Below are 26,628 nucleotides of genomic sequence, written 5' to 3' on the forward strand. Positions count from 1 at the left end.
ATAATATTCATTGTGAGATTGACGTTTTTCATGGTGAAGGTGGCAAGCAAGTGTGATTGGTTTGCAGTAGCACCATGTAAAATATCTGTGTTGTGAGCACGTGTGGCTCTGATATGAACCGGAAGGTATTCAACGTTTCAAACAGTATGCACTGTCCGTCATCAGGAGGCTGTGCTCTTACATGTATTTCCCGCCATTTCGGACAAGTGATGGACCAACTCTTGAAACCTTTGGTTTTGTGTGGTCAGGCTATAGATGTCACACAAGCACAATGGAAATCGCTAGTAGACTGAACCAGTAACCCAAGCTAAAACGTGAATGGTTTGGGTCACCATAACACCCCCCAAATTTAAGATCTCAGTCTTTCGTACTGTGATGAAGATGCTGATTTCCACCCCAAACACATTGAAATAACCGTACCCAAAACTCCTCGCCAACAGGCCAATCTGCGTGTGAAGGATCTCTTTGTGGACCTGCAAGATGGCAAAGTTCTCCTCCGGCTGCTTGAGATTATCTCAGGGGAGAAGCTGGGCCGGCCGAACAAGGGCGCCCTCAGGGTCCAGAAGATGGAAAATGTTGGCAAAGCGCTGACATTCCTCTCCTCAAAAGTGAGCCCTGTGAACAGTCTTTAAGGTTCTTCCCCTGTGTTTAAGTTAAGCGCTCATTGACAGAAAAGCTTTTAGGCCCTTACAATTAGAGTTTTTCCTTCTAAATACACGGTTTTAATCACCAGTACTAGAAAAGTGTTCTGCCTTTGGATGATCAGAAATTGCCCTTTACTCAAATCTCCCGTACAGTGTTCATGTCATCTACATGTACATACAAATGTTTTAAACTGTGTACATCAGGGGGTTTCGGTATTATCCCACAGTTTTCAAAGGTATTTGGCGTAGAACTTTGGAGTTGATGGTTTTAAGACAAAAACGGTAGGTGGTCCCCTAGCACTTGATCACAGGGGTTTACAATTTAATACATGTAGAAACACTTCCCCCAAAAGAATTGAAGCATTAACCAGTCAAAGTAACCAAATAATACTTGTGTGTACACCTAGAAGCCCTCACCGTCCTCTCAGTGAATGACTATGTACACAGAGCAAGTTGATGTAAACTGAAATGTTCCTTGTATTTTTACCTTTGTTTCCTCGAAATTCATTGAGGTAAAGCTGTATAAACGGAAGCATTGGTACAAGTTGTGATCAATAATTTCAAGTGGGGTTTATTAGTTGCAAAACGTGTAGGCTGAAAGTTACACGTAAATCTAGACACGCTGACCATGCAATGTCCACAGAAACAGTAATGTTATGTATGTGTGAGGTACAGGTTGGCCTGCGGTGGCTGACTGCACTGAAAGGTTTCAGATCACGTTGCATTTTCTTTCACTTCTGGTTGCGTGTGTATTTTTTGCTCATAAGGTGCGGCTGGAGAGCATTGGATCTGAGGATATCGTGGATGGCAACCCACGGCTGACGTTAGGCCTGATGTGGACCATCATCCTTCGTTTCCAGATTCAAGACATACAAATTGAGGTAGCTGCTTGATTTTGCTCACAACTGCTATTTTGCTTATTAATTAATCAAATCTACCCATGCATTTACACATATCCTCTTTGTCAGCATTGCAGAATTACTTCACGAGACATTCATTCAGTGACAAACATTATTGACCTTGTTGGCATCATTATGGGATTGTTTATATGTCTCGATAACTCAAAAGTCGGTTAATTCGAAACTCCGCTTAACTCGAAGAATAATTAATTCCCGCCGAAAGAATAGGCTTCTATGTACAAAACATATCCGTAACTCGAACTGCTCACGTTGCCAGATTCATTTACCTCGAAGTTTTTGTGTAGCAGATCCAAAAGAAGCTACCGCCAAAATACATCCAGAAAGTGTAAACAGAGCGCGGGTCTAGTTATGAATCATTTCTGACATGCACACTTCGTCTTTTCACACCGGAACACTTACAAGCGCGCTGCAATGATGATCGATCTAGACGTAAACCACACTGTGACCGTAAAATGCGACTTGAAGGAATTGGCCCAATTGTTACTGTGGGCTGATTGTAGCCAGTGCGTTGGCAGGCCAACTGATGGCTCTTTGCAGTGGCTGCGGCAATGTATTGGAGATCTTTGGGTATGCCACACACGCCACGCTGCGTTGCAGTGCGGTATCAGAAATGGGACCACCACAATGCGTCACACATGCACAACACAAAAGAAAGATTTGCCACACAAAGGTACACAGCTTAAATGATTTACAGTCCGTGTAATGTGTTATTTATCAGCCGATTGACAACAAAATTCCTCCGCAAAAATGTCTTTCTATGAACAAACCTTGTGGTTCCAAAGTATAAAATAACCACAATGTCATTTCAGAAGTCATCGTAGGGAGATTTACGGTAATTGTGTGTCAGCGTATAGGTACATGTTATGATACTCATCGTAATAATGACTTAACTTAAAAAGAAATCGGGACCTTCTTTTAACGCGAATTTTGGATAACTCAAATTTGTTGTCCATTCCCCAGAATTTTGCGGTAATGAGATTTTACTGTAATTACATTAAGACGATCCATTGTTATGCTGCAGTGTGGCTTATTTCTGGATAAGAGAAGCTGAAGAGTGTCATCCTTGGAAAGCTCAAGGCCTTCGCCACATGGCCCAAGCTCCTGGATCCCTCTTTCCACTTCCTGCAACTTGAGGAGTCTGCTCTGGCCTCTAATCTCTTGTTTTGTCTTTTTTTGTTGGTTCTATTGCTCATTCAGGACGAAGGCAGCACAGAGAAACGGTCAGCAAAGGAGGCCTTGTTGCTGTGGTGTCAGAGAAAAACGACAGGGTGAGGATCGTGTCTTTCTAAAGCATACAAGTCGCGTGACTTTTTTGTTGATGTGCATAGGCGACAGTCTACCATATTTGTTGGAGTCGGTGCTGCACAGTAAATTTGGCCTGCACAGACCTAACAGCGGCTGCAGTTGTGTCTCTTGTTGAGATGCGTATGCTGTTTGCACAAAATTGAAGCAGATACTTGTGTTCACGTACGTGTACCATATGTGAATACTCAATAGATGTTACGCATGGAGGGTATCATGACTACCATATACACCAACTGAATATAATGTATTTTGGTCATATAAATGTTTGAAATGATTGTGTCCCTGCCACACCCTGTCATGCCTGTGTAATGTGACATGGAAATGCATGTATCTTAGATATTGGCTTCATTTGCATGTAACTTGCATTACTTAATCACTCATGGAAATAAAAAAAACAAATTGTTTTCTAAACCTACAAAATCATATGTCAGATGTGCAAGGACATGAAAAAATTGGACCTCAACTTTATACATGTAGAATGATCCTCATGGGCTGAGGGTAACAGAAATACAAGGTGATCTTGTACTTGTTAATATTCTGACTCTGAATGACAGGTATCGTGGTGTCAACATCCACAACTTCACGACCAGCTGGAGGAATGGACTAGCTTTCAATGCATTAATTCATGTCCACAGGTACGTGCACATCAATTAACCCTTCTTTTCTTTAACCCTAACCTTCCCCAACCGCACAGAATTAAACAGTAGTAAAGTGTTTAATTCTGCGGGGATAGGTCTGGTAGGCCCATAACAGTTGGCTTTTGCATTGGGTTTGGCATACCTCAGAAAAACGAAGTCCAACAGCCTCTGTGCACAAAGTCCCATGGGGAAGGTTAGGGCCAGCAACCCTTGGGCGGGTTAGGGTTAATAATTAGTACTATGCTCTGTGGCACTGTCAGATACCACAATGGGACAACGTTTTTGTATTCTGTGCTGTTTACGTGCTGCCTCCATTCCCTGTATACATGTACCTGTAATGTATATTTGAAAAAGTGTTTACACACCGACCGTGTTATTTTCAATTCTCCTGTTTGGCTTCATAATGTCTTCAGTGTTCAATAAACATCCAAACCTGTGTCTTGTGTCATTATTTTGGTCGTTTATATGCAAATTTTGAAACCAAACACACTCCAGTAAAAACTTGCTACTGAATGCTCAGTGTGTACATCTGAGAACTTGTGGAAAAAAACGCAAGCTTGATCCGGGTGGGACTCGAACCCACGACCTCCTACTTTCTGGTGCAGACGTCTTAACCACTCAACCACTGAACTTGCCAGGGTCGGCTGGCTGATGCGAGTCAGATGTAGCAGCGGGTACTGCGAACAATTTACGATGTTTGATCAAAGCCTTTCTTGATGAAGCTTGTCTGCCAGATGAAGTACCAGAAATTCTACCTTGAGGCCATTGAGATGGATGCAAAGATCTGCTGTTGAGCAACGGAGTCAACCCCGATCTTCCTTTGTTATATTAAAACGGAATAGCGCAAAGAGCATTTTGAAATGAGTGGATTGGCTTCGACTTTGGTTTTGCCAGATCCATCCATTTTGAAGCAGCGTTCGAAACCACATGTTCAAGCTTTGACTTGAACCAGTGAAACTGCAGTCTAAGCCGAATTCACTCTTTTCGAAATTGCTCAGAGTTTCTTTTGAGGCTTGTATTTTTGTGCATGGAACTAGTTGACTGTAGTCTCTAGTGGGGCATGGCTTTGGTATGTGTAGCCAGGAGCTGCAGAAAATTTTACAATATAGTATTTGAATGAACAACACTTGTTGGATGACCAATTTCTTAATAAGAACTTAAAGCTTGATGATAAATTCAGTAGGTTTTGTTGTATTATAATTATGAATAAATGTATTTAAACTCTTTGAGACAACACCTTGATCCCTAAAAATTTGTTCATGTCCCCTTGATCTTTGGTATTTCCTGTTTCCTAATCTTAGTACCAAGTGCCAAGTTCATTGGTCTTGTATTATATATTTCTTTGTATAAATAATCCTTATATTTATTTTATTGTACACAGCATAAGTGATTTCATTCATTCAATTTCCTCAGCTAAAAATAAATAAAAACACTTAAATGTAGTTAAAACTCTCAGAAAGTGTATCACAAGTGCCTTTTTTGAATCCAGGACAATTTGTGCGTGGTAGCAATAAACTGGTTTTTCCATCTTCTTGCTCTGTTTATACAGGAAAGATAAGTATTGACATTTGTATTCTCTTAACCACTTCGTGTCTGGAAGCGGCAAGAGCCGCATCTGGAGCAAAGTCTAGTAACCGGGAAGCGGCTGCAGCCGCATACCACACCTGTAACTTTTATTCAGTGTACACCTGTAATTACTGGGACCTTTGCATTGAATGGAAATCTGGGGCAACCAAGAGAGTTCGTTGATCCCCTGATACTTTTGTTTTTTTTTTTCATCTAAACACCCCTTTGTCTTTGCTTGAATACCCTGGGTAATCTCCCATTTTGTGTGGGCCCAGAGCGTGATGAATGCAGGCCATTGACATGATGTGCGCACCATTGTTTAAGGCCCTGCTTGGCTGGGAACACAGCAGCACCATGCACTCGGGGTATAGACGGGCCATTGTTCAGTGTAATTGGTTATTTGTTTCGTCGAAAAGCAGCGTTTTCTGTGGCGCTGGGTATATATTTGCCTGGCCACTTCCCAGCCCTTCACTTGCATTACATGATGTCTTCCAGCGACGAGGAAACTTTGACCGCGACTAGTGGTTCAGATTTCATGTCGGAATCTGAACATAGTTCAGAAAATGAAACTAGTGACAGCAATTCTAACGGGCAACCACCGTTAGCGAGGCCTGCCAAGAAGGTCAAGAATTTGTCCATTCAATGGACGGCTAATGACAACTTCCCCTGGTGATAGACGAATTGACCGAGAAGTTCAAGTCCGTCTACATTCCGTCCATCAAGATTACTACCGACGAGTCCCTTTGGAAATTCAAAGGGAGACTGAAGTTCAAGCAGTACAACCCCAAGAAGCGTGCGAGGTTTGGCATCAAGGTGTATCGAGTCTGCCAGAGCATGGGGGTTGCCGCTGGATACACCTGGAACTTCAAGATTTACACTGGTCAAGACCAGATTGCTAGACTGGCAAGTACGAAAATCGATCTTCTTGGCAAAGGGTACACCATTTTCCTGGACAACTGGTTCAGCAGCCCAGAACTGTACCTGAAACTACACGACCAGAAGACCAACGCTGTTGGGACGGTAATACAAAATCGTCAAGGCATGCCCAAGGACTTGTGCTCCTTGAAACTTGAGAGAGGGGATGTTGTTCACCGCTCCAGTGACAAAGGCTTGCTCGCCTTGGTCTGGCGAGACAAAAAAGATGTCCGTATGCTGTCCACGATGCACACAGCCGAGATGGCCGACACCGGCAAGCGGAACCGTGACGGCATCGTTTTGGAGAAACCCAAGTGTGTACTCGACTACAACGAGGGGATGAAGGGTGTGGACATTGCAGACCAGCTGGCATTGTCACACCGTTCAGTCAGAAAATCAATCAAATGGCATAAGAAACTGTTCTTTTCTTTGCTTGATGTTGCTCTTGTAAACTCTTATCTTGTGTATAAGGAAATTGGTGGCACTGCCAGTTTTTTGACATTTAGACACATGTTGGTGAGTGAAACTTCAGAGTCACATTCACCAAATTTGCCAGTGTATTGATCTAGAGGTAGACCAACCTGTCTTCCTGGTCCAGGTAGACTGATAGGAAGACATTTTGCTGTAAAAATTCCCCCAACTGGAAAACGAGCTAGATTATACAGATGGTGTGATGTTTGTCCTAGAAATAGCAAAAGAAAAGAGACCAAAGTGATGTGTGAAATTTGTGAAGTGCCACTTTGCGCTGTTCCTTGTTTCAAGGAATATCACACTTGAATAATTGCTTATTTGTGTAAAGTTTCCTGTGTTTCAAGACATCATAAATGAAATGGTACATGATGATGTAATTTTATGATGTTTGTTCTAGAAATGGTAAAAGAAAAGTGACCAAATTGATGTGTGAAATTATCCCAAGTTCCACTTTACGCAGCTCCTTGTTTCAAGGTTTATCACACTTGAATCAATTGCTTATTTATGTAAAGTTTCCTGTATTCCAAGAAGTAGTATGTGAATTTTGAGGCAAAATCCTTTAAGGTTATCATACTTGAATCACTTATTTATTCATGTACAATTTTGGCAAATTTTTCACAAGAATTTTCTCCTGTGTCAAGACATCGTGTAATGCAACTACTCTCCATTTTCTTTCCTTTTTTTGGCCAAGTTTTTTACAACAGTTTCCACTTATTTGAAGACATCGTGTAATGCAACTACTCTCTTTTTTTTTTTTTCTGGAAGGTTCCTTTTTTTGAATAAAATTGAAGAAAGATAAAATGATTGTAAATATGAGAAGAGAGAAAAAAGAAAAAGAAATGACAAGTCGTCAAGAGAAGAAGAAAAGTGAGAAATTGGTCTTGTGTTTTTCTTGTGTCTGTTTATTTTATAATTGTGGGGAGGATTAGTTTGGAAAGATAGTTTTCATGGGAAGGTTTAAGGGGCTGTTTATATATATCATTACATGCAGAAAGGGGATTTGAATAGAACTTGCCAAAAAAACAAACTTAGAAATGTTCAAGAAAATTATGAGCAAACTTTGCGCAAAATAAAAACATTAGGGGAATTTTATGGGAAATCTTCATTGGGTATTAGCTGAAATAAAAACTTGTGAAGCGCACTCGATGTACAAGTTGGGGCTGGACATTGATGCTGGGCATGCATGGACTACTGGGAAGCGGGCACATGAGCCACGGTGCCCGCTAAAAGCAAGCATAGACTATGTGAACTTAGCAGGCGCTGCACTCTCCGCTGTGACCGAGCGTCCTTGGGTAGTTGGTGTTGTCGCGCGGGCAAGGCTAGTGCTGGGTACCTGGTATTTTGTTGAATGGGATCCAAATACCCCAGCAGGCACCAGTAGTCCATGGGTATTTGGGATAATTTCAGTGATGTCACTTGAGTGGGAGTGGAGACTGCAGCTGTCGGTGTGGGGGGATCATAATTGGAATGCTCTTGTTTTGATCATATGAGCATAATTTGAATTCAGTTGTGTAAATAAAATAATGCTTGAGAACTGAAAACCAAAAATATGAAATCAGCCCCATTGATCTTGGCCGATGCAGGCTGTTTCGTTACTATTTGTTGTTACATATATGTCCAAGGGCAGAGTCAATCCAATCAGTTGCCAATCAATAGCACCGGACATATTTGCCAAAATGACCTTATGTCCCTGGCTGAGCCTCTAGATTGCTCATCAAACTCTAAGGGCTGAAGCAGAGGTTAGGGTTTTAAAAGTTGGGAGACGTCCCAAAAGAGTGGAGGTAAATTTCCCCAAAAAGTGAAACCTAGACTGGGTCAATTGGAAATCATGTCACAATACCACTGAATATGTAGACGTGAATTTGAGATATTTCATTTGTTTACATGTTTCTGATAATGATCTTTATGTACGTGTGTTAAGAGATCATTCGAGTAAACACATTGTGCACATGTATTGGTGTGTAATGAGAGCCTTTTCTTTTTCCTGCTTCTTAGTGGGAATTACACTAGCAACCAGGTCCAAACATGTTTGTGACGACTATAATGGAAGCTGGAATGTCCTATCAGACGATTAAAAGGGTCAGAATTTCACCCCTGAAGGGAATTTTAGCTTCAGTTTGCTGACACGTGGTGGTGGGACACTTCCTGTATCTTTGAGGGGGCTGCACCATCTCGTTCTGTCCCATCTCATCTGGCATCAGGCACTGTTGATGGCCTGCTGTATCGTGTTCATGTAGCAGTGCCCTGTCTGCCGTCATCATTTCTGGCACAGCTCTTTCCGCTGTGGCTGTTGGACCGACTGCTGACTTGGCTCTTTCTTGGTGTTAGCCATCCCGACTGATGTCACACTCTTTCATAGCCGTCTAGCAGTCAACCAATTTGACCATTTCCACCAGTTGTGCATCTCATCTAGCTCCCAGTGTCTGAGGTGTCCCAGCAAGATGACCAGAACTTGACAAGAACTTTGCCACTTCTGAAGTTTTCCTTCAGCAGACTAATGTTATGGATTCCAAGTCCTGTACTGGAGAGTACCTGCTTATGCCAACACCTACATGTACATGTGTAAATTCTCAGATTTACATGTATTGGCTGCTATTTATGTTGTAATTTAAAACATTTATTGTTATGGGAATTGTACATGTTCATGTATATTCTTAAAACCCTCAATTTATGTGTCCATTACAGATTCCTTAATCCTGGCTGTTAATTTATTCCAGTGTTTTCCCCAGATTTGGTTTTGTTAGTTTTGTTGTCCATTTGATTGTAAAGTGACTTTGTAACAGCATAAACAGTGCACACCAGGTAACCGCACACCACTGGACATGTACACGTGGGGAATTCAACATTGCAGCTCAGCACATCCACCATTATTGACTTGGTGTAGGCCTATGGTTTGATGTCTGGCTCGTTGCTGTTTTATACATACATATGCTCAGACAAACCAGAACTGGTTGGGTGCTGTGTGGTGTCAAATGATTTTAATAAGCAGCATTGAAAAGGTTTGGCCGGAAGCTAGTACATGTAGTAATGTAGACCACTACAGAAGCTAATGGCCTAGGCCCTCAGCCTTGCCAATGATACAAGTGTTATTGCCAGCCACAACCAGTTCTTTCCGATGCAGCCCGAGTGTAAGTGGGCTCTGTTCAGTACACTGTTTAAGAGGGCTGATGTACATGTATGTTGTGCCCCATATGCAATGCCCTGCCCCACACATTCTCGAGAGGAAAGTGCAGGAATGCCAGTCTTTGTAGTACATATATAATTAAATATTACACATGGATGTCACCCAGTCTGCGGACGAGATGTGCAGATGATACATGTACATGTGTCATAACGTGTACTCTGAAAATCGTGAAACACTTTTTGGCAGCTTGATCAAACTTTGCCCAATTTCCTTTACCATGTTGTGTTACAGCGTATTGCAGTGCCAATTATTCTCAGGATGACTCTGCTCCTGCTCATTGATTTGAAACCAACCTTTTCCTTCACAATCCGTGCAGAACTTCAGTAGGATTTTGCAGGATTGAGAAAGGAAAACCACTGGACTTTTTACACGGGGCCTAATGCTCCTTCCAAGTTAAATGTAAAAAGTGTGCCATACTGGTTTCCTGAAAAGTGGGGGCTTTGGAAGCTTTGGGCAGGTTTCTGGTAAAAAGGTTAAGGAAGTTAGGGGTTACTGCACATCTGTCAGTCGTAGCGCATTCCTGTATTTCAGCATCTGACATTAGTTTTGATTCAGGAATAAAAAGGAAAAACCTCCAGCTTTATTTTTTAACCATGTCAGGAGTCCTCACAGTACGCATGTACGGTAAGATACGAGGTTGTATCAAAGCCCCGTATTAGTGGAGAAGTAACATGTATGAAAGTGTTGTGACTTGCCTACGTGGCAGAACATGCACGTGCTAGACGTGACAGTAAAAACTGAACAAGGAACTACTTGTTCACACAACTTTGAAAGTAAACATTGCTTTGAAAATGAATGTGAAAGATAAGTGTTCCAAGGTTGTCATGTCTTGTGTGTCATATGTAAAAGGATATCAAACCACAAGAAACCTGTGCATGTACATGAAAAGTGAAACCTCAAGAGCCCCTTTGCTGTGAAAAGTAAAAATTGAAAGGTTACGTTTTCATGTTACTGGCTATAGTATATTTCTCAATTTATATATAATTTATAATCTATATTTCTACCTGCCTGTGAGTTACAACGTATTCTTGAATTGTGATGAGCACATGGAGATCTGCTATTTTATCAGATTTTACTTTGTTAAGCAGAGACCTGTCAAATAAAGTCACAGAGTATTTTTAATTATTTGATATACATGTAGATAGTTTGTACATTCATCCCTCCCATATCCATGTGTAGCTCTCAGCCTTTGATCTTGGCTGACCTGCTATTCATTGCCACATCCTTACTGAGTAGGCACAAGTTGGGTAAATTTGGCTTTGGTAATTGACCGTGAAAAAAGAGTTGGTGAAAAACTGTTCATTTAATCCTGCGTAATTATGCATTTAATTGCATACCCAGTGCTCACTTTGCATTGTGAACACGGAATCAAAAGATTTTCTCCTGTGACGATTTGTGAGTGTCTCAGGGGAGGAGGAGGGTGCAAGGGGCCACTTGCCCCCTTCCTAGAATAAAAGGAAAACTAAACAAAACAAAACAAAAAAAAACAGGAAAAAGAAATGGAAAAGATGATGGTGATGAAAATGACAAATTTACTTGGATATGCTTCAAATAAACCCTTGTCCACTGATATTGAGTCGTCAGTTTTTGGCGTATAAGTGCTCTGCCCTGTTTCACCACAAAATTTGCCTTTCGGATGAAAGTGCCCGCCCAAACCCCCCATACCCCATTCTAGTCACACCCATGTTTAGTTTGTTTTGGTAGAATTTTTCCAAAGGAAAGCACGTGTTTCCTGTTTAGCTCATCTTGTGTAGAATACACATACAAATAAACCCACTGTTTCTATCATTCTTTTCCTTGTTTTCTGTTTGCATTGGAGACCGGAGCTTGTGTCTTTTGAGGGTCTAGTGCAGAGGAGTAATGAACAAAATCTTAACATGGCCTTCACGGTGGCTAAGGAGCAGCTGGGTATCCCTGACCTCCTGGATGCTGAGGGTAAGTAATTTGGCAAAAGAGGCAGGCACCCAAGCATCAACAGTAACATAAAAATAGGTTTCTGGAACTTCTCTTCCTGATCAGCATTTCTGTTGAATCAGGTAGTTACGAGTTTCATTTTTGCTTTTATATTTGTCCTGATGTACATGCAGATTCTTTCACACGTACATGTGCATAATTGTGGGGTGTCCTTTAAACCTGTATCGTTACCCAAAATCTAAGAAAAAAAATTCTTGGTCACCATGATGTCTTGAAAATCAATGTTTTGCAAGAGGTTGTTGCTTTGTGACTGGATCTTTAGCAAGTCTGCCGTTCTTCATTAAGAAAAAACGTCAAATCGCACCTGGCTGACTTTACAATGTGTTCTTTTCATGTCTGAAACCCTTTCAGTTCTTACTTCAGACTTTAAATTCCAAGGCATTAGTTTACCATATGTAAGAAAGGATTAAAAACAAACATAAAATTAGTGCATTATATCTGCAGTTCCTTGCAACTTTATGGGCCATTCCCCAATTATTGTACTTTGCTCTGAATTTCCACAGATGTAGATGTAGAGAAACCTGATGAGAAATCTATCATGACATACGTGGCTTCATACTACCACTACTTTGCCAAAATGAAAACAGAGAAGACGGGAGGAAAACGAATAGCCAAAGTGAGTTCCAAGGCAGTCTGTTGCTCCACTTCGCCTGTATTAGGTGTGCATTAGGCTGGTCTCCAACTCGGGTTTGTACACATCCTGAACGGTGTTGTGGGATTCATACTGAAATGTTGCAACATCATTCGTAAGTGTTCCCACAAAACGTCAAGCATTTTGCAAAGGAGCACTGTTTAATAATAATCATAAAAATAATGAATGATTTAAAAAATGCTGTTCAAGTCAATGACATCACAAAATGCTGTCAACTCTTTTCTCATAATTTGCTTCTGGGATGGTCTCTCCATGACTACCTGTTAGCAGTGAATTGGGAGTCACACCTTATGGAATCTCAGCCATACACCCATGCTGAAAAGTAAATAGATGACTGACGGCCAGATTCTCCTGCCTCATCATCCATGTCCCAACACTTTGCTTCTGTTGTGGGACTTCATCAATGGGCCGGTTACTGTAGCTCAGTATATGAGCCAGTACAGTGTCTGGCAGGTCAAAGGTCGGAAGGCTGATCAGCCAGTTTCCGAAGTACATGTACCGGTATATGTACCTGCAAAATAAAAAGCCAAAATTGTTCAAGTTTAATATCCTGATGTAAACGTACTGTATGTAAAAATTCTGTAAAATTTCACCGGTGGTGTAGAATTGTGGGTTTGTTTTGCTGAGCAAGTACTCCTGCATTGTTTCCTCTTCACTCCGAGTGGAACAGAAGAGGGCACGTTTTTTTAGGTACTCACCGCATAGGTGTGCCATGAGGCACGCAAGTATTATGCGCGTTTGATGCAGAGCACGCTGAGTACGCATAAGTAATTTATTGCGGCACGTGTGGTCTTTGCGTACACGCAGAACACGTGCAAGAACTCGCTTGTAACCACCTGTCTTTCTTTTGCCAATTGGAGGTGCACTGCAGCTCAGGGCGGATAGTGCAACTATTTCTGTTTATTTCTGTAGATTGTAAGCCAGCTGATGGATGTGGACAAAATGCGCAAGGACTATGAGCTGATGGTGTCTCAACTCCTGGAATGGATCGAAGCCAAGATCCGACAGCTGGCCGACCACAAGTTCCCCAACTCCCTTGATGGCATTCAGGCACTCATGCAGACTTTCAAAGAGTACAGAACTGTAGAGAAACCCCCAAAGTAAGGTTTTGTGCGTAAGATACATGCGCACGTGTAGTCCAATCAAAATATCCAGATATCAAATAGCTTTTGTGATGAAATATAAACTTGAGCTAAATCCTTCAATTCATCAATATTGGCCACGTCTCTTCTGTCTTCCATGGAGATTGTGCATCAAATAGCTCGACATTTTTTAGAAAATCCGGTCTCAGGATTTGCCGAATTCTACAGGAGTAGCGGGTTATACTATATTTAACTGGCCATGCCAATGCTTTGTCAATGAGAGGAATTTATGTGGATTTGTTATTAAACGTTTGATGTCTATATTTTCTTTACTGTGGTGAAGCATTATGATCCTAATGATGTACTTATCCAATTTCTTTCAGTTGTAATTCACACTTAGATTTTGCTTGCATTTCCTTAGAGCAGAGTTTCAGTGGAGTTCATCACAAGTCCTTTCTCAAGTCATGTCCCAAGTCTTTCACAAGGCCAGCTTTCAGTACAAGAGCAAACAATGACAATAGTGCTTTTGTCACAGCACTTAAAAGCGAGTGACGTGGTTTAAGACTGGATGATTTGTAATGGACTTGAAGGAACTTGTGATGGGCTTCAACATCGCCTTGAGCACTTTGTAACCATGGAAATAGGCACATGTACTTTTTATATATGTCTGATTACAGCTAATTTTCTCGGTACATTTCTAGCAATATGGTTTAAATGACTGAATAGTCTTTCGGTACATGTAGGTATGCTGAGTGGGCCAACATAGAGGTGGCGATCTTCAACATCCAGGCCCTGGTCCAGTCCTGCCACCTTCGGCAATACATGCCACCGGAGGGCAAGCTGGTTAGCGATGTGGAACGTTGCTGGGGCAAGCTCGAGCAGGCCGAGCATGACCGGGGCATTGCCCTTAGGGAGGAGCTGATCCGACAGGAGAGGCTGGAGAGGTTGGCTGAAAAGTTTGCCCGCAAGGTGAGGTCTAGGATTGAGACAGTCTTAACCATATGCTGCTGGGGAACTCAGTTTCGGGTACCTTGGGTTTGCACACATTGCCGGGGTGCCCGAAATCGGACAAAAGAGCTGGGCTTCGTAACAAAAGACCATACTCGGAAACACCCACAGCTGGGAATTGCTATAATTTTTCAGCTTGCATTTATCGGAGGTAATCCGTCATTGTTTTGAAACGGTATACCACTGTTTTCGGGATTGCCTGCTTGCGGCTTAGCACCGTGGACAAAAGCAGATTAGCACCGTGGACAAAAGTGCTCCCGCTCCCCATTGGTGAGCGATACAGTACCGCTGCATGCTAATCCAGCCTCGATTGAAAAGATGCCACTAGCATTCACTGGGAACAAAGGAAATTATGCAACACCTCACAATTTTGGGCTCTCTTTACTGGGCCGCAGGCCTGGCTGAAATACGTTGGTGTCAATGAAGGTTGCCTGTCAGATTAGAGCAGCCACCAGACAGTCATTCATGTGGGTGTAATTGTCCATTTAATGAAATTGTGAATTTTTAAAGAATTTTGGAAACGGAAAATCTTGAAAATAGCCCGTATGTAGGCACTGCATTTTTAAAAGCACCCGGCAGGAAATGGTTAATGCTACTACTTACAGTATATTTTGATACGAGGAAGTAGGCAGAGACCGAGCTGCAATAAATGACTGGAGCAGTAACAATTCATTCCCTGCACAGGGAAGCTTTGATGCTCTCCTGAGTGTATTCACTTTGAATTTGTGTTTGTAGAATATAATAAAATAAGACAGAATGAATTCCAAATGATATACTGTGGATGTTGCGCAACGTGCAGGTACATTTACAACATATGCAAATATCAATCCTATAAAAAGTGTACATTTTCTGCTTGTGAAAAAATACCTTTGTAGAATTCATCCATAGTGCACACTTGCACATGTAATTGTGCGTTCAGGGGAAATGGAATGTGCAGTTTCTGATCTGGAAGCTTTTCACTGTATGCTAGGTGTTTGGATTCCTTAACCAGAGTAGGGAAAGGGTTTTTGTTTTTCAGATCGGAACTGGTCACTAGTGCAAGGAGGCAGAAAATTGTGCCTTCCAATCCAGATGCACCAAAAGACAGTCCTAAATTGGCAAAACTTGCCCTAGCACCAATTATTGGAAAATAATTACATTCTTGTTGGGATTCTAGTTTGAAATCTTTTTTGAATCAAGATCATTTATTCATGCTTTCTGCAAGGACTGTTTTAATCAAGGAGTATATTATCTGTGGGGAATTGGCCAGACAGTTTAAACATTGTATAGCTCAATTCCTTCTTTCAATTCGTTCCATATTTTTGGATAGTCCTAGCTTCTGATAAGCATGGATAGAGTTTTAACAAAACTGAGCTGTAAAATTCCGGGACAGTCTTCACTCATCTACACCATGTGACTCCGACATGAGATTTCAATCCAAACATCTTTTAATCTGATCCAGGCCTTACTTCGTGAGTCGTGGTTGGCTGACATGACCAGTGTGCTGAAGGAAAGCGTGATTCCCAGCAACAACATCTTTGCTGTGGAAGCGGCCACCAAAAGGCACGAAGCAATCACGGCTGATGTCATGGCCAGGGTAAGTTAGGTAAACATCAGAGCACAGTCTAATGGCACAGATGCACCAAACAAAAGACCAAACTTTCCTGTTTCCTACAAGGATTTGGTTTGGAGAGAGGATTGACCAGACCACCAGGCATTTCATTCACTTTATACATCAATGATGAGGTTTGTTTACACTGAATCAAAATTTATTATTTTTTTGCCATTGGGTATAACTTATAAACAAGGAAGTAGAAAGAGGTACCATACATCAAGTGCTAGCTAATAAATCACGATTTGATGGTGTTTCAACTCACAGAAAGACCGCTTTGAGGACCTGAGCCGCATGGCCAAGGAGCTGGTTGGGGGGAACCACCACACAGGCCAGGCGGTCAGCCAGAAGGAACGAAAGATTGCCCGGGACTGGCAAAAGTTGATTGACCTGCTGGCCAGGCGACAGCAGGTGTTGCACGGCTTCACCGACCTGATGGGCATGTTTAGAGAGATTGAGAGTGTCACAGCAGAGATGAAAGAAATTGAGGTTAACGGATTCAGATTACCTTTGCTTTATTTTTCCTCTATGGGGAGTATAAAAAACATGATGCAAATGAAAGGGATTGGTACATTAGTTCCACTAAATTCCTGTGAAATGAAAGTGATGTTAAAGGAATCAAGCCCTATAAAAGTCCACTGTGGTGTGCGTACTTCAGGCTTGTGATCATGGGTGGCAATCTTTGTCAAAGAACATTGTAATTCAATTTCTGCTTCTGTGGGCTTCAGTGGTTACTGGTAGCAACATCAAAGCTTTGGTCCCTGTGTAAAAGCACAAAAATGTAGATTGTCCGGGAATGTTGGCACAGCAAAGCCCCTCCTTGACATTGGTCTCGGTTTAAATTGGAAGTGTTCGCTGTAGCATCTTGAAGAATTGAAACTTTGAATCAGCTCCATGCATGGCGGGCCTCTTGGATGAGAATGTTTTCATTAGCAGGGGTTTTATACTGATCTTAAAGAGCAAAAACGCCTTTAAAATATGGCTCTCAGCCTTGAGCCATGAAGTCTGTGCAATACCCCTTGACTGCCAAGCCTGCCGGGCTTGTATATCTGATTAAAATCCAGTGATAGAACTGTGCAGTGAGTCATTGCAGTTAGTTCACTGTTTGAAGCATCAGTGTCACTGTGTCTTATACATATTCATGATAAGGAGCCAGATTCACATTCCATTCAAAATCACAAAATCAATCACACTGATGCTGTTTTTGGTGCCCAAATTAGAGCATGTTATTCAAAGATGCTAGGTGAATTTTTAGACTGGGTCATTTGCCATTATGCTTATTTTGATGTGGGTTACTGTGCGCTGGGCAAGACGATTGAGCTTTCCGAACTGTAAGTAAGAATTAGTGTTATTTCCATCCAGACACTTCTCTGATCTATTAAGTTAAGGCAAGTCCAGATATTTTAAGGAGGAAAATAAACAGATAAATTGTGGAGTAGTTATTTTGGGTCATCAGCGAAGGTCCTATTGCTTCCTTAGGTAACTGAGGTCACAGTTTAGGAGGTACATGTACGTCCTTACATTTTTATTGAATAAACAGATGAGATAGGTTAGTCTCTGCCTTACGTGCTAGTTGTCTGTCTGATAGGGTTGCCTGCAAGTGTGGATATGCTTTCCACAAACGGACACACCCCCTGGGCTGTAGAGAACACGCTGCCCCTAGGAATTCCCACCACGGTTGGGCCGTGCGCACTTCTCTTTTGCTAAGTAATTTATTTTTTGGGAAGAGAAAATTGCCACAAAATGTTTTACCATTTACAAATGAACACTGCCTTTGGTGTTCCTCATAGCACTTTTTCTACTGTTCTCCTCTCCCTCTTGCAGGTGGGTCTGCAGTCTGGGAATTGCGGCAAGCATCTCCTGGGGGTGGAGGACCTCCTCCAGAGACATGCCCTGACCGAGACCCAGATCAACTCCCAGGGCTACCGGGTGGGCCAGGTCAACCAGAAGGCTGACATCTACTTGAGCCAGAGCCACTCAGAGAGCGAGACCATCAAGAAGAGAGTTGCTCTGCTCAATGTGGCCTACGAGCAGTAAGTAAAATGCGAGTCTGTGAGTGGCACTGTAATAAAGATGCAGGAAAGAAATATCGGTGTGCGGTCTGAGTTACTGTGGGTCACATGGCCAGTAAGAGGTCAAGTAGCCACTGGTTTTGAGTTAGTGTGGACACATGGCCAACAATAGGTCAAGTAGCCACTTGGTTTGAGATACTGTAGGAAAGAGGCCAGTAATAGGCCATATACCTACTTATCTTGAGAAGCTGTGGACACATGGCCATCAGTAGGCCATGAAAGCACTGTTATTGAGTTAACTGTGGATATAGGGCCAGAAGTAGGCCAATAATGAACTGGTATAAGGCAAAATTACCCGTGCGTGTTATGTGTACGTGTAGTTCTCGTGATATTGTGTGTGATTGAGCCAGCTCTGCCCAGCCTGAAAACCAGGCAAGGGTACACTGACATATATGTACCTCCTGCCTTGACCACTCGGTGCTGGGGTTCCTGGTACCAGGTACCTTGGGTTTGTTTGCATAGCTGGGGTGCCTGAAATTGGACAAAGGAGCTGGGCCTTGTAACAAAAGACCGTACTTGGAACAAAAGACTGAGCTGCTGGGAATTGCCATCATTTTTGAGCTGGCATTAGCGGAGGTAATCGTCATTTTGAAACAGTGTACCACTGTTTGCGGCATTCATCCCCCAAGGATTATCAGTGGGGACAAAAGTGCTCCAGCACTCCAGTGATGAGTGATACAGTACCGCTGCATGCTAATCTGGCCGCATTTGAAAAAACACCACTGCTATTCAGCAATGCACTCGGCCCATTTGGGGAACAAAGGATAAATAGAAATAAGAATAAATTACGTAACACTGCACGATCTGGGCTCTCTTTACTGGGTGGCAGTCTGGCTGCAGTACTCGGGTATCAATGGAGGTTGCCTGTCACATGAGAGTAGCCACCAGACAGTCTTTTGTGTGGGTGTAAGCATCCAGTAAATGAAGGTATGAATTTGTGAAGAATTTTGAAAATGGAAAATCTTGAAAATTGCCCTGAGAACTCATCCCGCATATGCAAATTCCATCCGGCAGGAAGTGGTTAAGATTAATTAGCACTAGAATTTAGGTGGTAAAAACTGACTACATACATGGGTCCAAGTTCGGGTTGTGACTGTGTGTGCCTCGAACATGGATGTGTAAAAACAGTTACATGTACCTTTAGAAATAAAACTGACTTTACCATGCACATGGTGATTTGTGTGTTTTATTGGGTGTGTAGTCTTTCGGAGACTGGCAGTACTTTCTCTTAATACAAGGAGAACTCCTGAAAACTTCTATGATGTACAATTGGTGGCAGCATTGACAACCGGACTTGTCCTCCTGAAGCTGTGCGTACATGGAACACTGAGTTGCCTTGCATGTTCAAATTGTACTTCTGTTTCTGCTGCTCACATGTTCTCCATTGGAAATTTAGTGGCAGACCCTTCTACCTTGTTCTGCAAAGTGTTCAGCCGTTTGCTGTTTTTGCCTCGTTGCAACCTTGCTGGATCTCCACATTCCTGTTCAGGGATTCCTGATATTTTCCTTGAATTTTCCATGGAACACCAGTGTCGCCTCTTCATCGCCTGTGTTTTCTCCACCTATGTTTTCCCCGATCTCCGTACTTGTAAACAACAACAACACTGGTGCAAGAAGGATACCAGTAGGACTGGATGGTCTGAGCTGGACAACCCGCTCTGCAGTTCAGCTGTCTCCGCCCGCTATGCAGTCATCCCATATCATAACTTTAATTCTTAAATCCCCATTCTAATAATCTCATACGTCATCTTTTCATTTGTATTTATTCAGACCATTTACACTCTTTACACTATGTAGTTAATGAATTATGGCTGGATTGGAATTAGCATTGTCTCATTGGTTGTTTATATCTGTATAAAATGCACCATATGATTTAATTTTTTTTCTTCCAATTACTTTGTAAGTAATGTGAAGCAGAATTTTACCGTAATATTTAGTTTTAGTGATAATATTTTTGAGCCAGATCCAGTTAGCCTGGAATATCCAAAGAGACTGACTGCACTTGTTAAAATTTTGTATATCAACTACATCAAGGGCACGAGTCTTAGGATGTTAGAATCCTACAACAAATCCCAGTTCATCAGATTTGGTTCAGATTTGGTTCATACTTGTTAGGAAGCAATCCCATAACAGTTGGTAGTATTTTTTAAAATTGGACTTAAAGCTTAATGAGCTCTGAGCTGGGCCAAGAGAGGGCGCAATTTTCCTAGCATTGGAGGCTCCTGTGGTTGTAACTACCCATCTCTGGATCAGGAACGACTATAAAATGCAAACTTTGAAGTCGCATTGCTACCAACAATATGAACACTCCAGACCAATGTGGCTGTTTTCAACCAATGAATGGGTGCTTCTGCTCAGGGTGGATTGACAGCTTAATAATAATTGATGTGGTTGCATTTGTATTTTTATATTTCATTTTTTGTTATCGTTAAGCTCATTTGGATGTTATATTCATAAAACTTACACTTAATAAATAAACTGATATTATTGCCTGTATTGTTATTTCTTGTGTGCATGTTTAGCATTTCTGCGAACTGTAGCTATTCCTTTGACAGCAAGGAATTGGCCCGTATCTTTGTTGAGTAATGACCGGTGGCAACTATTATGAAAACTGCAACATTTTGTTGATTGCTGGAGTTATCCATAATTCCTGAGCCTGTAATTATTTTGTTGAACTCCTTTCCCTGCAGACAGGACTTCGCCCTCCCACCTCTACCATCCATGAACAGAATGCTTGGTCAGTTGTCCAGCTTCATGTTAATAGTCTGTTTCTTTGCTTACCTATTCCTTATGAGGACTTTTGGATGCAAGATAGGACAAAGTATATTACTACCTCAGGGCACAAATTATTTTTCATGTTTTGGACTGGTGGTAGCAATTCCTTTCCTCTGAACATTGGTTCCAAAGGTGACGGTTACCATTGTCCTGGAAATGCTTCCAAATACATGTATTAGCACTTTTCTGTTCAGTTAGAGCTAACACTGCAGTTGAACTGCCGATTGAACCAAACTGAAATTCATCAAAGCGCAGTGAACATTGGAAGTGCTCTGTTGCCTTCCAGGCTGCAGTCATACCATATGTACAGTGGGTGCAAGTCGCTTGATCCTTGATTTTATTGCACGATTAAATGAAATTCCACCATCGGCCAGTCACCGTTTCTTTCCAATTTTTGGTTATGGGGGATTCTTTTGAAAAGGGAAGTAAACTAAGAGATTTTGTACAGGATGAATATTGACATGTACTTGCACATGTACATCTACATGTACATCTAGTCTCTCTGTGCTTTGCATGACATATAACATATGAAAGGCATGTGGTAAAAATTCACTGAAATCAACTGCACCCATGCAACGAACTGCATTACAGTGTGCAGTGCACGATTGTGGAAAATTCTCACAACATTCAGTTATTCTAATGAATATTCAGATCAGTGTTATGTATGATAATTTCCTGGTAGCCAGGCCCTTACATCCCATCTTAGGCCAACGATGTCATGAAATGGTGATGGAAAAACACTTTTGATTGGATGCTAGAGATTTTTTCTTAGCTTCTTACCTCCGAGTCAGCTTCAGATGACATTGGTTAACCGAATTAAGGAGAGGTTACTGCACTGATGAAATTACTTGGACTATTTTAATATCCTGGTAGGGAATTTATGTTGTCAGCATGTAGTAAAGTTAGCAAATAAAGTTTGAGTATTATGTCGTTTTTCGTGTTTTCCTTAATCCTCTCATTTGGTTCATTGCATTTATATTTATGTTTGGGGATAAGGAACATGTCCACGGCTACTGGCAGAACCAGTGGAGCTTAGAAGAAGCAATAAACTTATTCTTCCAGAACTGACAGTTACTGACTAGCTGGAGATGAATTTTTTCGTCAGAGAGAAAGAGGTTGATCCTCCTCCACGCCTGGCTGTAGAGGAGCAGAAGGTCTATACATTATTCCCTGGAATGGAGGAAGAACCCTGCAAGGAGCATTTGCGAATGATCACATGCACACTGTCCAAGTTCTCCAGGAACACTGCATCCATCCGGAAATATTGTAGCTGATAGTCAGATGGCGCGCTGTGTCCAGTTGAACCCACACCTTGTGAACAACAGGCCATGTGTCACTGGGCAAAAGGAATGTACATGTAACTCATGGTACCAAGTGGAGTACTTCAGCAGTGCCTTCCAACAAAACTGGGGAGGAAGAGACGAGCAAATCAAAAAATTGACGAAAAGGAACCACTGTTTCAAATCAATGAGGATTCTCATCCATCTTCAGAGTTAATGAGGAAGACATTAGGGTTACACCAGATGATGATCTTCATGGAAACAGTAACTGTCTTCAGCTTCAGATGTAGAAACCTGGTTCCCCAATCGAGAGTTCATATCCTCCGGAATCCTTGCACTCAAATACTGTTACATGTAGGTGTAGAACTAAAGTTAGATTCTTTCCTAAATGTTAATTAATATCAAATGACTCACTGAAGTTTTATTTTTGTAACGTCAGGAATCCTTGCACTCAAATACTGTTACATGTAGGTGTAGAACTAAAGTAAGATTCTTTCCTTAATGTTAATTAAGATCAAATGACTCACTGAAGTTTTATTTTCATAACGTCAGGAATCCTTGCACTCAAATACTGTTACGTGTAGGTGTAGAACTAAAGTTAGATTCTTTCCTTAAGGTTAATTAACATCAAATGACTCACTGAAGTTTTATTTTCATAACGTCAGGAATCCTTGCACTCAAATACTGTTACGATGCAGAAGTGAAATTAGGTTCTTTTCTTAATGTTAATTAAGATCAAATGACTCATTGAAGTTTTATATTAGGTTCCTATGTTCTGATGTCATGTTGTAATCCTTTCATGTTTGATGGATTCTTTCTGATAGTTGGATTGTCCCTGTAATGGAGTTTATTAAGTTAATTTGTGTTTGTTTACATTTCTGAAATATCTGTAGTTTTAATATATATATTTGGAATTTTTTGCATGAAAATATAAACAAGGCTGTGTTGTTTTTAAATGTAAATAAACAGTTAACTCGAGTTGCACTTTGTACAGTCATTTGTAAAAATTTAAGACCAGGAATTTTGTTGATATTTCTCATTACATTGCATTACATTGTTTCATTGAATGATTACATAAGATGTTTTTCACAGGAGTGATAACATTAGAGTTGTGCAGTGAGCCCATTTGCATGAAGTTTATTGCAAAGACAGGTCTTATATGACATTTTGTCTGTAAGGCAGCATGGGTATAAAGAGCTAGTCTAAGTGATCAGAAATAAAGGAGGGACCACTAAGTATCAGACTGTTAATATTTCAAATCTTGTCAAATAGCTGTTCAACCGCTTGCTGCCGGGTGCTTTTAAAAATGCAGTGTCTACATACGGGTGATATTCAAGATTTTCTATTTTCAAAATTTTTCAAAAATTCATCTTTTCATTAATTTAATGGACTTTTACTCCCACACGAATGACTCTTTGGTGGCTACTCTAAGCTGACAGGTAACCTTCAATGACTCCTGAATATTTCATCCAGGCCTGCCGCCCTGTAGAGAGCCCTTGTCCCCATTGAATGTGAGTGGTGTCTTTTCAAATGCGGCTGGATAAGCATGCAGCTGTGCTGTGTCACTCATCAATGGGGCCCTGGAGCACTTTTGTCCACAGTGCTAATCCGCAGGCGCGCTATGCCCAATACAGTGGTATACTGTTTAAAAACAGTGACGGATTACCTTCGTAAAATGCAAGCTGAAAAATGATGGCAATTCCTACCAGCAGGTCTTTTGTCCCGAGTAGGGTCTTTTGTTACACAGACCAGCTCTTTTGTCCCATTTTGGGCACCCCGGATCTGCGTATAAACCCATGGTGCTCAAAATGATGCTTAACCCAAAATACTATCGGATTACACATTGAAAATAGACACAGCTTGCCCTGATTGATTGGCTTCATTTTGGCTTTTCTTCAGGTGAATGCATTTTGTATGGATGGTCCTTTAACTTTTGACTGTATAAGTATGAAATAACCTCAGTTCTTGTAAATCTGCATGGACTTTAAAAAACTTTTTTGACACCTCATGTTTGAATCTGCCAAATCTCTTCCCATTGGTGAAGTGTATTTGTTATGCACGTGACAGGATGCACATTTAATAATAGACTTTCCCAAATGGGAACATTGGTCCACCTGTACACATGCTAATGCAGGAATGGCATGTTCCAAAAGAGAATACAGTCTTTTTCTCTCAGGAAGACATGGGTTCATAAAAGAGCAATCCAGTGGAAACAGGACTGTGCAGACTCTTCAGACTTTCTCTATAGCTTCTGACCTCAAACCTAGCTCAAGATTATACTGACTTCCACACTACATTGACTCTTGTCATCGCATCGCCCTGTGACAAGTAGAGCACATTGATGGTTCAAGGAGCGGGGGATTTTGTCATTTGCCCTGAAGGACTGTGCTGGAGATACTAGACACTTCAAGTTACAACTACAGTATGTGGTTGTGCATTCATGTGGGTAGGACATGTCAATAATTCCCTTCATAGTAAACTTCAATTAGTCAAACTTCACGGAAATAGATCAAAGTATTGAGGTGTCCTGATTTTGAATGAAGCATTGTTACTTTTTTTTTTGCTGTAGTGGAGTTAACCCCCCCCTTTCCTGGTTGGATTGTCCAAATAGAAGCACTTTTCATTCAGTTTAACTGAAATGTTGTTAAGGATGTATTTTCTTTACATAAACCGCCCTTCGGTGAGGGGCATAGTAGCTGAGCCAACAATTTCCAGGAATGAGGTTAGGAGAGCTCAACTCATGGAAACGACTGAATTTTGGTTTTACAGGAGAAGCCAAAGGGCAAGTGTCACCCTGAATGGGAGAATGTGCCCCAGAACCCTCCTGATTTGGTCATACTGGTCAAGTTGGGACCATTGGCAGTCTCAGAAGTGGGTGCTTCACAAAAAAAGGAGTCAGTGGGCATTTCTGTTGAGAGGGTAGCCATAGACCTGCTCTGGCCAGTGGCACTCACTAAATTTTAGTGATAGGAGATAACCATGCAACGTGGACAGAGGCATACTGCCAAGACAGTAGCACTCAAGTTAGTGCAAGAGTTTGTATGCTGGTTTCTGTGTTTCACAAAGGTTGCACTCTGACCAAGGCACCAATTTTGAATCTCAGGTTTTTCAGAAATGTTCCAGATGCTTAATGTGACAAAGACCAGAATGACCATGTATAGTCCCAAATCAGATGGGGTGGCTGAGAGATTTAACAAGACACTTTCCAACACTGTGGCTGTTTTCAACAATCTAAAGAGGAGGCAGAAAGATTGGGATGAGATGCTCCTGTGCGCATATCAGTGCACACTGCAAGAATTGACAAGGGATATACCTGTAAATCTGACCCCCAGGTGTCCAAAACAACACCAAGACAGACTTTGCAGAAGAAATGCAAAGCAGTATGCAAAGAGCTCATGAAAGAGTGAGTGAGTGCTCGGGCAAGAGCACCTACAGGTAGAAAATAAATAATGACCAGATGGGGTCAGAGGTGGTTCTAAAAGAGGGGAGCTAGTGTGGCTGCATAACCCTGCCAAAATGCAAAACGTGCCCCCCAGCTTCAATATTCTAGGAGGGAAGTGGTAGTCCGCATCAAATTGAAGCAGAGTAGTAACTGTAGTATGTTGCATGTGGACAAGCTAAATGATATGTTGCTGAAAGAGAGCCTGAAGGAGTCAGTTCTGACAAGAGGGAAACCAAAACTCCCTCAAGTAAAAGCTACCTTGCAGGAAGTGACACAATATGAAACCATGCTTGGAGATGAACTGACAGAAAGTGCCAGTGAAGTTGTCACAGGAAGTCAACCCTGCAGCCCGAGTATGAATGGATCCAGTAGTGCTGGACAGAACCCAGCAAGGCGTAGCCCCGATTCATTTTACTTTTTTTTAAGATCTCTTTTAATTCCTGGATAAATTTGGATTATCCTGTATAAATCTTGTGTGATTATTTAATTCATTGACAGCAAGGTTCATTTTTCAAAGGTTGTACCCCCAAACTTACATTGTATGGGCTTTTGAATCTTTTTCTTTTGCTCAGTCTACCAAGGCTTACACTACACAGTTGCAGTGTGGTTAAGGTGACATTATGTATTCCACGTGATAGTTTGATGCATTCTTGATTGTGTCCTTTGCATTTGATGCTTCCGCCGTGCCTTGCGCCCTCACCATCTCTCTCAGCATCACCAAGCTGAGCATGAGGCGCAAGGCCCAGCTGGAGGAGTCACTCAAGTTCTTTGAGTTCCTGCGGGACGGCGAGGAGGAGGAGTCATGGCTGACAGAGAAGCAGCGCATTGCCAAGTCCATGGTGACCGGGCGGGACCTGAGAAGCGTCATCAATGCTCAGCAGAAACATGCAGTGAGTTCATGACAGGAACAGTGCACTAAGAAAACTACTTGACAATCCATAATGCAACCTTTTGATAGTGTTGTAGTCGGGTCCATCACGAGTCCTAGTACAAGACCAGTCATAAGTAGCATGACAATGACAGAAGAATGTTGTTGTCACAGTTCAGGTGAAGTTGAATAGCTTGTGAATTGGCACAAGACCAAATGGCTTGTGATGGAATTGTGATTA

The 26,628-nt window shown here is 41.7% G+C and overlaps 1 protein-coding gene across 6 annotated transcripts in view; it reads left to right on the forward strand.

Moving 5' to 3' along the window:
• LOC110979451 (spectrin beta chain, non-erythrocytic 5-like) overlaps window positions 1-26,628 on the forward strand; it is a 143,759-nt gene that overhangs the window by 5,389 nt on the left and 111,742 nt on the right. For all 6 annotated transcript variants that reach the window (XM_022235248.2, XM_087141951.1, XM_022235252.2 and 3 more), the window contains exons 3-14: window positions 441-608; window positions 1,412-1,525; window positions 2,762-2,832; window positions 3,424-3,504; window positions 11,463-11,578; window positions 12,121-12,233; window positions 13,182-13,369; window positions 14,095-14,320; window positions 15,801-15,935; window positions 16,218-16,439; window positions 17,775-17,983; window positions 26,232-26,409. In XM_022235248.2, the coding sequence (XP_022090940.2) occupies window positions 441-608; window positions 1,412-1,525; window positions 2,762-2,832; window positions 3,424-3,504; window positions 11,463-11,578; window positions 12,121-12,233; window positions 13,182-13,369; window positions 14,095-14,320; window positions 15,801-15,935; window positions 16,218-16,439; window positions 17,775-17,983; window positions 26,232-26,409 (1,821 nt within the window). The remainder of the gene's footprint in view (window positions 1-440; window positions 609-1,411; window positions 1,526-2,761; window positions 2,833-3,423; window positions 3,505-11,462; window positions 11,579-12,120; window positions 12,234-13,181; window positions 13,370-14,094; window positions 14,321-15,800; window positions 15,936-16,217; window positions 16,440-17,774; window positions 17,984-26,231; window positions 26,410-26,628) is intronic.

The sequence above is a fragment of the Acanthaster planci genome, linkage group LG01 (assembly GCF_054643075.1).
Source record: "Acanthaster planci isolate LZ-2023a linkage group LG01, COTS_SCS, whole genome shotgun sequence".
Classification (NCBI taxonomy): Eukaryota; Metazoa; Echinodermata; class Asteroidea; order Valvatida; family Acanthasteridae; genus Acanthaster; species Acanthaster planci.